At 37.1% G+C, this 10,514-nt stretch overlaps 1 protein-coding gene across 1 annotated transcript; it reads left to right on the top strand.

Moving 5' to 3' along the window:
• Positions 1-4,011: 4,011 nt before the first annotated feature.
• Positions 4,012-9,230, top strand: gata1a (GATA binding protein 1a). The gene is made up of 6 exons (XM_057362212.1): positions 4,012-4,145; positions 5,582-5,792; positions 5,972-6,457; positions 6,558-6,703; positions 7,471-7,596; positions 7,691-9,230. The coding sequence occupies exons 2-6, from the start codon at positions 5,585-5,587 to the stop codon at positions 7,973-7,975; spliced, it is 1,251 nt and encodes a 416-aa protein (XP_057218195.1). The 5' UTR covers positions 4,012-4,145; positions 5,582-5,584; the 3' UTR covers positions 7,976-9,230.
• Positions 9,231-10,514: the final 1,284 nt, after the last annotated feature.

Raw genomic sequence — 10,514 nt, 5'->3', positions numbered from 1 at the left:
ACATATTATCTGTTATATATTGTCTGTTTATTTTTACAAAGTAAAAATTTATGAGGTTTTCTGTTTTCTTAAGCTGGGAAATATTGTAGCAAGTGTACACTAGTTATACACTCATAATCAAAGTGCATTGTGGGTATGGGAATAAAGTTGCTCACAAAAACAACCAACGTAGTGCACTACACAGGGAGCGGTTTTGACACAGTTCTTATTCTGGTGTGTTTCATTGCTTAACAATGGCTCTCAACGAGTTGAGTTTGATAGCCCTATACTGTAAATAATAATGCAGAAGAGGGACATAGGCTGGGAATTATTAAGGCCAGAAATGCTCGTACAGTCTGCGAACCACAGACAAGGAGCATTCTGTGAGCTTTCACTCCAGCTTCTTATCTTTGGGATAAGACATTTGACAAGAAATGATTTTTAAGTCTTAAGAATGAGATATGTAATTATTTTAAGAATAAATCTCAATTTAGTCATAACACTGTGCATACATAGTACATTTTTCAGCCTGGTGAACGAAATGAATTATGTGTAAAGTATGGAAATAAGCAGCTGAGGCAGATGAAAGCAGCATGAGGGGAGAGAGAGGCGGTACTCTAATGACAGTGAACCGCTCAGCTGGCTGTGTGAGGGAGAGATAAGGACCTGCTTCATGGAAGTTTATTTCCTTGGAACTGGAGCACTGCCCCCCAAAAACCCACAACTGCCCCCAACCTTCTGGCCATTCAGTTCTTTCCCCCACATCCTACTGACCATGCAGTTTAACAGTTCATGTGGGGGTACTGGGACTACTTTTCTAAAGGCATAATTATATCTCAAAATATAATAGAATGTAGACGGTTTCAGCAGCAACAACAACAAAGGTTATGTGGCCCAAACTTAACTTCCGTTAGACGAAAAATGAATAACTGTTGACTAGTTTTAATTGACTTTAAAACAATCAATATACAATAAAATAATAACATGAATTAATATTCATATAAATAAAAATCAAATAAAAAACACAGACCAGAAGTTAAAGAGATAGTTCACCCAGAAACAAAAATTCTGTCATCATTTACTCACACTCTTATCATTTAAAATCTGTATGACTTTCTTTCTTTCGCCAGGTCCAAGAAATATTTCCAGCCCAATGACCCCTCAAAACCCGCCCAAACGGAATGAAAAGTAGCCCAATGTTTTCCGGTGTCAAATCTAAGTTAACAACTGCCAAAACACGTTTTCTATTGCTGTTTCTGAATAGTTTCCTGGGTATTGTATATTTTTTGTTTTGTTAAACAAAAAAGATGTTTTCAGGAATTTAGGAAAGCAAACAGTTCTGGGTCACCTTTGACTACCATTTTATTTTTTTCTACTATGGTAGTCAATGATGCCCCAGAATTTTCAGTTGCTAACATTCTTCCAAACATCTTTGTGCTCAACCGAACAAAGAAATGTATACAGGTTTGGAACAACCAGAGGGTGAGTAATTCATGACAGAATTTTTGGGTGGTGTCCATTTAACAAAGATCCCACGTATGCTGGAGGCCATGCACGGAATTGGATGAGAAACGTGTTTTTTTCTCTTCGTAAGACATGCAAAAACTTGCTTAAGAAATAAGAATGGTTAAATGTATTGCCTATGTACAGCGTGTACAAGCACCTCAATGTTTTAGTTGTTCTAGACTGCGTATAGCGCTGCTCAAATGTGATGCTTGGCAGCCGGAAGAATCAACTGTTGTACACTCGCGCGTGATTTCTTTCATTGTGCAACGTGACATGCACCTTAGTACGAAACATTGGCACAAACATAATTCGGATGGATTGTCTCCTACCACCGCTATAATTTTTCCTCTTTGGTTGAGCTGAGCTCCCGCATACCTCACTGTAGGCTATATACTGTGGCCTGCTTACACCTGCCAGACGCTCGTTCCCCACACTTTTGAGAACGGGTCCGGTCCTTGAGTTGCCAGGTATTCATTCAGAGTATGAATTCAAACTAATGTGTATTAATACACATTATGAAACTCATCAATTAACATTTATCCTTAGAATATAAATAAACACTTTGGCGGCCGCAGTACATTATGAAAGTAGCCCAAAAACCCGCGCCACCATAATGTTTCCCTCAACTGCATTTTCAAATTAGCCCAATTGTGTGGGAAAACCGTGAAATATTGAACTTTCGTCAAAATATCTTCTTTTGTGTTGTGCAGAAGAAAGAAAGTCATAAAGGTTTGAAATGACAACCGGGTGAGTAAATGATGACAGAATGTCAATTTTGGGGTGAACTATCACTTCAGCTTCAGGGCAGGTGTATCTGTTCATTGAAAATGACTCAGTGCAGTTTATTAAAACATTCTAAAAGCTTCAATTATAAAAATTTAAATCTTCCATTTTTACTTTAGATTCATGGTTAGATATGTAAGCAAAGTGGGTGGAGGGTTTCTTTTTACATTGGGGGGTCCAAATGTCCCCACAATGACAGAAAAATGTGTTACACACTTACAGTACATTGTGGGGACTGGCCGGTCCCCATGATTCAAATAGATGATTAAACATACTAAAAGTTTATTTGAAAATGTAAAAACTTTTCTGTAAGGGTTAGGTTTAGGGTTAGGGAAGGTAATAGAATATACAATTTGTACAGTATAGTCATTATGGCTAAGGAAAGTTCCCACAATGTATAAAAACATACGTGTGTGTGTGTGTAAGATGTCTCATTGGCAATAAAAGGTGTCAAACGAATGTGAGTTTGTTCATAGTGTCATGGGTAACGATTCCCCAGCCTCCCACTCCAATCTTGATAACCTCTTATCACAGTTCAACAGCCAGCGCACACACGGCCACCAGCCACATCCCTCAACACTGCTCCCCTCTCTCTCTCTCTCTCTCTCTCTCTCTCTCTCTTTTCCTTAGACATCTCTTTTTTCGGCAGTTTTGTTTCAGTGAAGTTTATCCAGGTATCAGTTTGTGTTATAGACATGTCACTTCACCAATTGTTACCTGAGTTCCCTGTCCATATGTATTTTAAGAGAGAAATTAAGCCATGTTTTGTTTTTATTGGTTGTTTTTAACACACAATAACTACAGTGTAACATTGCAATGTCCTCCATGTTTACGTTCTAAAAGGGGGTCTTATGTAAATCAATAACCTGGGCCTCGTTGAAGAATTTGCTTTTCTGGATCTCATCCCAGTTTCCCCGAAAATTATAAATGAACAATGGAGGAGGGAAGTTGGAGGTGTTTTGACTGTCAAATAACAGTGACAGTCTGAGTCTTGTGCTCAGGTAGCCCATGCTGGGTCCATATCTCTGACCATGATTGCAGCATTTGAGTTTATTTGCATTACTGTTCTACGCAGCTTTGCTGTTCTGCACCAAGGAAAAGTGCTTTTGCATTTTCATTTGCTTCATTTCACTGTCACTGTTTCCATTTGGATTGGTCTTTGTTAATTCTTTGCTCCGTTTTAATACGAGTATATCATGTACACGTTTAGCCTATGCCTTTTTCTTAAGAATGTATTTAAACACTGAGCTTGAATTGTCACTCCTGTATTTTATTATGTTTATTGTTAGTTTTCTCAAACCATAGCATCCCTGTAGGCCTACACATAATGTTAGTATAAGGTCATGGGTTTAATAGCCAAGGAACACACACAAAAAATGTGTTAGATGTACATGTTTTAAGCTGTCTGATGTCTCCATTTTAATTGATATATTTTTGTAATAATATTTTACGTAAAAGTCTAATAGTTTGCAGTTATGATTTTGTATTAGAAATTAAATTAAACCCCAAAACTTGAGTGCTGAAGGTTGATTGACCAATAATTTTTGAATATGAATATATTTTGTCAAAAGCACAACCATAATTGTTTTATGCACACAACTGAATTAATCTATACTCTATTTCTGTGTCAGCCAGAGATCAGCCATATATTCAAAACGCTAAGCACCGTAAGGTAGGAGTGTCCAAAAAGTACCACCCATTGGTGCCCTAGAATTTTAAATGAAGTTAGTGGTTTCTAAAGAGTGAAAGAGATAGGCAAGTGAAGAGAGCACCAGTGCACAGCCTAATTTTCCAGTAGACTTCCATGACCTCTGCTGTGGTGTGGACACTGTAACAGATCTACTCATCTGCTAAACAACCTAATACATCATCTGCTGGTAAGATCTTGTACACTGTAAAACTTTTTTTCAAGGTTTGCCAGTAACTTACTGTGGATTTAATGTACAATTAAATAATTCACCATAAACTTACCTAGTTTATATATTTTCTTTCATAAAACAAGATTAAATATCTTGGGTCACTTTTCTTGTTATGTAAAATTCTTCTTAGGAAGAATGTCTTTTTTTGCAGTGTTGCTGTGCTAATGCCAGTCTCTTCTTGCTCATTTTGAATCTCAAACGTCAAAGTGTTTTAATTTTGATTAAAGTAATTGAAAACAGTACTAATTGGAAAGTATATTAAGTAGTAATTAAATCTACAGTAAGATACCGGCAAACCTGCTGCAAAAACTACAGCAAAGTTTTACAGTGTATGTAGTCTCACAATCTTACTTTATTTACAACTTCTTTACGTTAATTTTTGAAGGGGAAAGTGTTTTCTTATGAATTTATTATGATCTTATTAACAAGTTAATTTAAATGACCTTTTGCACTTTATTATTTGAAAAAAAATGAATGTACTTCGAATATGAGACATTTTGTGAAAGTTGAAAATTAAAATAGATGAAACACTTAAAAAGGATAAAACATTTGTAATCAAAAATAAATATGTGTAAAGGATCAAAATATTTGTTTGCATTTTATGTGTCTCATGTATTGTATATATTATTTCAATGTTATGTATATATTCCTCGAGTTAGGCCGAATGCTTTAAAGCTAAAAAAGAAAAGCTAAGATTAAAGCTAAAAAAATCACTCTAAAATTGTTTCAGCCAATTGTTTGGTAAAATATGGACATATGGACAAACCCAACTGTTTGTTTAAATCAACCCAAAAAAGGTCCAAATCTGACCCAACCATGGGTTGAAACAACCCAGCATTTTTATAGTGTATAAACTTAAGGGCAAGGGTTTATTTCTGCAATATTTAGTCATGTAATATTATTAGTCTAATTATGGTACTGATTATTGTTATTATATTATATTATTTTAAATTGAAATTATATTTTTTTGTGTCTCTTTTAATAGTCAAGTCCCTTAAGGGACTGACCGTTGTTGTAAGCTAAAGCTAACTGTTGTTAATGCCTATGACAAATTCAGACATAGATATATTTTTAGCGCTGACTTTCTGCCACAGTCAAATGAGGACCTTTCAAAGGGAAGTCTGACAAGCCATACTGTCTAGATACCATAATTAAAGTATTGTAGGGACCCACAGGAAAAATATTAAAAGCATCTCATCAGTCTATCTACTCCATGCACCATTGTTTTCATACAGCAACAACAAATGCTCACTATTTTAAAAATAAAGTTGTGTTTTGAAATTGTTTGAAATTGACTGTTATGAATGAGCCTCATTTAAAAGTTTAAGAAAGCTCAGTTCATTTCCAATTAATAGTTTTCTTACGATAGTCCAAATGCGTGATGTTCCTCTCAGGAGATGGAGAATTCACCTGAGCAGTCTCGATGGGTTTCCCCCAACCTGGTTAGTCCTGACCCATTAGCAAGTTACACCACAGAACCCGGACTGCTGCCACCCGGTGAAGACGATGAGCCTTTCTACACAAACTCAGAGACTGACTTAATTTCGTCATATTATTCCACCAGCGGCCAGAACCGAGCCTCGTCGTCCTATAGACACAGCCCAGGTGAGATCTTCACTTCTGTTATTTAGGCAAGTTACAGGTGAAATATTCGCATAACTGCGAATGGCTGAACAGATAGTCCTATCCCAAACTCATGACACTGGAGTTGATGTTACTATGTCAGGATGTTTAAATAATGTAAATAAACACCACAATTCTAACATAATATTTTTTTGTAATAGTTCGCCAGGTCTACTCTTCTCCATCAGTTCTGGGAAACATCCCGTGGCTGGACAATACTGCAGGTCACTCTCTGAATTCTACCTACAACCCCACATCTACTGTCTGGACAAGTAGCCCTTTCTCAAAGACCCCTCTTCACCCCCACACCTCCCCATCCATGTACCCTAGCAGCACCACCTCCTCTTTCACCACTCCCAAAGAGGGTTTCACCTCACCGAGTTATGACGGGAAGGACAGTCCCAGACTCCAGGAAGTCCTGAAAGCTGAGAGATTGAGTCCCATGGGGGGTGGGAGCAGCTTTCTCAATCTGACCTCACCTGCCGGGGGAGTGTACGGTCCTTCTCCGCACATGCTAGGTCCTTATGGATCATATATGGCCACATCGCAAGACTACACTTCAGCTGCACTCTATTCTACTGCGGGACCCTGGATGAACCCATCCTACTCACCCAAACTTTGCAACAAGATGAGACTATCACCACCAGGTAAAGCATTTGCTGTAGAAATTGTTATTATGGTGAAAGCATAGATGGAACAATTTTGCGTTGTCCTAAGTGTTAATTATGTTGAGATTTATTTCGACAGAGGCACGTGAATGTGTCAACTGTGGAGCAACTGCCACCCCTCTATGGCGTCGAGATGGAACAGGCCACTACCTCTGCAACGCTTGCGGACTGTACCATAAGATGAAAGGCCAGAACAGACCACTCATCAGACCAAAAAAGAGACTGGTATGCTATGTAAAATCATCTGAGTAAACTCTCTGTTATATCAGAAAAGTGATTTTCTAATATATCTCAGTAAACCTTTTTTAAAGTTGTGGGAATTATATGCGAGGAATTACTTAAAGGGTGTTTGACCGTTATAGCAATAGAATGAATGTGCATACTATTGAGAGAATTGCGGTATGTTATATGATGTTTTTCTTATTTTTTGTATCTTTTGATATAATCCAGAGGTGGACAGTACTTAAGTATTTTTATTTTACTCTTAAGTAAATTTTCAAGTATCTGCACTTTAGCAGTGTTTTTACCTAGGAAAAAAATACTTCATATATCATATTTTATTTAAAAAAAAGATTTATGTGTGTTTCACCATTAATACATTAAAAATCTGATTCTTTCTAGTATTTGGTAGTAAAGTGCTAAATATTTCACTCAACAATTTTACTTGAGTAAAAGTAAGAAAGTAAAGGTAAAAAATCAACAAAGCAAAGTAAAGTTTTCCACAGTGTTTGACATTTAATTTAAATCGATATAATTCAATATATAATTTGATACCAATTTGATTCGATTCTGTCCTAAAGACCACTTCGGAAAACGTAAACAATGCTAGTCCAAAACAACTTCCTGTTTCTGTTTTTAACACTGTTTCAGCGGAATACATGGACCCATGTTTATATCTTGTGAAGTGGTAGCAGTTAGCTTTCATCATGCGTTCAATACAGGTTTAACTGACTTTAGAGACATCACTATAAACTTCACACTTCTTACAACAGATTGTAAGCAAGCGTGCTGGAACACAGTGTGCCAACTGCCACACAAGCACTACAACACTATGGAGACGCAATGCCAACGGTGAGCCTGTGTGTAACGCCTGTGGCCTTTACTTTAAACTGCACAATGTGAGTATGCACGTATATTCCTGTTGCATTCATCCAAAGATCTTCAAAATAAGAGAAGTTTACTATAAAGCCAATATCATCTCTATTTTCGCAGGTCAACAGGCCTTTAACTATGAAAAAGGATGGAATACAGACACGCAATCGCAAGGTGTCTAACAGAAACAAGAAGGGGAAAAAAGGTGGAGCTCCGGAGGTTTACCCTGCTATGACACACATTGCCCCTCATAATGAGCATGGAGGACCCTACTCTTTAAACCCCGGATCCCTTCTGTCCTACAGCCACACCCCTCACTTACTACCCCCCTCCAACCTCCACTCCTCCCCGAGTCTGTCTTACACCCACCACCCAAACACTGGCATGGTGCCCACATTACTGTGAGGGAAACTTCAACTGGACCGTAAGGAGGCATGTACATTACATTGTACATAAAGCTTGCGTAAACGCGTGTTTTGTGACTACCTTTCACATTTTTAAATGAAGAGAGAATGTGGTCCACAATAGCAGTCTATAACAGCTTGTCAGGGATTTTAAACCTGTAATGGAGTTTGAATAGTTCAAAGGGAAAACATTGAAGCTAAAGACAAATGTGAATATTTATGATTGTGAGGCTTATTGTATTTGTATTCTGAGACATTAAATAAATGTGAATGAATGCAAAAAATGCATTGATAAAATAATACGATACAGTTTCCCAACCCTGTTTTGGAATCAGTTATGTGATATATAACATCACACAAACAATGTTCGGTTCATGCACAAAGGTCCACTAAACGGTAACCTCTTTCAGCGTTGTAATGGTATTTAAATTTTCAGAACCGTTTCAGACCTTGTGGTTTACAGCACACTACTTGAGGTCACGTTGGTTATAGAATAATAGTGTCATTGTCCATTCATTCTCTCTGCAGAGACTTTGACAATTGATCTGCGTTTGAAGCATGAACATGCAAATTAAACACTTTCCATAAAGCGAGCAGAGTTCGACAAAACACTTAACCAAAGTTCAATATGTGCCTAAATTTAACTCACACGGAAAAACTGTTATATCTGTGTACATAACACAGACACACCCCATGCTCGGATGCTGGCAAAATAGCTGCACCTGCACTAAACGTCTCCCGCAGACAACATAACAACGAGGTGCTGAATAACTATGAGTCTATAAAAAGGTATCAAAGATTTTTGTGAAATTGCTCTAACTTGTGTCTAGTCATTGCACTGAATGCAGCAGAAGTGTCACCACCTAAAAGTGCTTTAGCGGTTTCATTTTTGCAAGCTTAAGGTGTTAGAACAATTTAGTTTAGAATGCTGTGAAAGTTATGTTATCATGCTGACAACATTTTCAACAATGATTCCTCCCACATTTGTCTCACATAAATAAAAATGTATTTCAACAGCTGCAATTTCTGTTCCCCAGGAAGGCCTTGAAATAAATAGTATGGAGGTCTTCCAGAAATACATTGTTATTTGCATGTTTGTATATTCTGGCCAAATATCCTTGCATGATTGATCATAAGTCATGTGCAAGAGTGAAGAACAGATGAATTCTCACAAACACCATGAACATCTGGGGACACCACCTACAGTAATCCTACCTGCTGGCGTGCAACTGGCACATTGTATTTTAAAGTCACAGTTCACCCAAAAATAAAAATTCTGTCATCATTTACTCGCCCTAGAGTTGTTCCAAATCTGTATAAATGTCTTTGTTCTGATGAACACAGAGAAAGATATTTGGAAGAATGCTTGAAACCAAACAGTTCTCGGACACCATTGACTACCATAGTATGAAATATTACAATGGTAGTCAATAGTGGCCCAGAACTGTTTGCTTTCCTGCGTTCTTTAAAATATCTTCTTTTGTGTTCAACAGAAAAAAAAGGTTAAAGCAATTCTTCCTACTATGGTAGACAATGGTGGCCAAGAACTGTTTGCAGGGTATCTGCAGGTTTCTGAGAATTAGATTTAAGACTTTTTAAGACCTTTTTAATACCGTGCAGAATGAAATTTGAGACCAATTTCATAGCAACAAATTTGCACTTCCCCATGGCTAAAGCTCCAACTTTTCTCCATGTGGTAATGTCCAGTCCACTCACCTAACGAACCTCCCGCGAACGTGTTATTTGTTAGTTGGTTCCACCTATTTTGTTCTGCGTGACAAATAGACGTACATGATTTTAAAACGAAAATAAAATCTTTACAGTGTCGGTTCGACTGCATTTCTAAGACCTTGGAAACACGGATTTAAGACATTTTAATGCTAATTAAGGCCTTATTTTGACATTATGGAATTTAAGACTTTTTAAGACATTTTAAGGATCCGTGGACACCCTGTGTTTGGTTAAAAAGCATTCTTCCAATTATCTCTCTCTTTCTTTTGCAGTCGAATGTAAACTCATATCTTCGTTTCTTGTTTATTTGACAATTTGCAGTTGTTTCGTGTTATTATAATCATATAAGCAAAGCATAATAAATGTTTGTTCATAATAGATTTCTTTAAACTTTGAACTAATAGACACTGAGTGGTAGGTGGGTATCTATTTTTTCTATTTTGTCCATGCTGTGTTTATCTGCTAGGACGCCCAGCTATATAATGGGGAAATGGTGACAAATGACTGTTAGAGATTAGCAACCACAGGACCAACAGAGTAAATTTGAAACAACATCCGTTTCTTCTGCCTCAGTATCTTTCCCTGTCAAATACTTGCAAATATGAACAGCATATGTTAAAGATCCACTATAACATCTTTAATAGTTTACAGAATCAGTTCATCAGTTTAACACCTAAAACGAATTACATTTAAATTTAGCACAAACTGCAACATTTGGGCACTTATATGTTTACTTAAGTGGCCACATATGGATAATACAATGGCATACAAAGCCAAATCGGTCAAGTGTATAAACTAAGCCTGTGTTT

Source organism: Triplophysa rosa, linkage group LG20 (genome assembly GCF_024868665.1).
Source record: "Triplophysa rosa linkage group LG20, Trosa_1v2, whole genome shotgun sequence".
Lineage (NCBI taxonomy): Eukaryota > Metazoa > Chordata > Actinopteri > Cypriniformes > Nemacheilidae > Triplophysa > Triplophysa rosa.
The sequence above is the reverse complement of the archived record's forward strand: the minus strand, read 5'-3'. Positions and strand labels throughout refer to the sequence as shown.

What these genes read in the sequence shown, in the direction of transcription:
- gata1a (XM_057362212.1), top strand. Translation starts at nt 5,585, where the DNA reads ATGGAGAATTCACCTGAGCAGTCTCGATGGGTTTCCCCCAACCTGGTT. An exon ending in TCAGACCAAAAAAGAGACTG is followed by an intron (nt 6,704 to 7,470) that starts GTATGCTATGTA and finishes TTCTTACAACAG; the next exon opens with ATTGTAAGCAAGCGTGCTGG. An exon ending in TTTACTTTAAACTGCACAAT is followed by an intron (nt 7,597 to 7,690) that starts GTGAGTATGCAC and finishes CTATTTTCGCAG; the next exon opens with GTCAACAGGCCTTTAACTAT.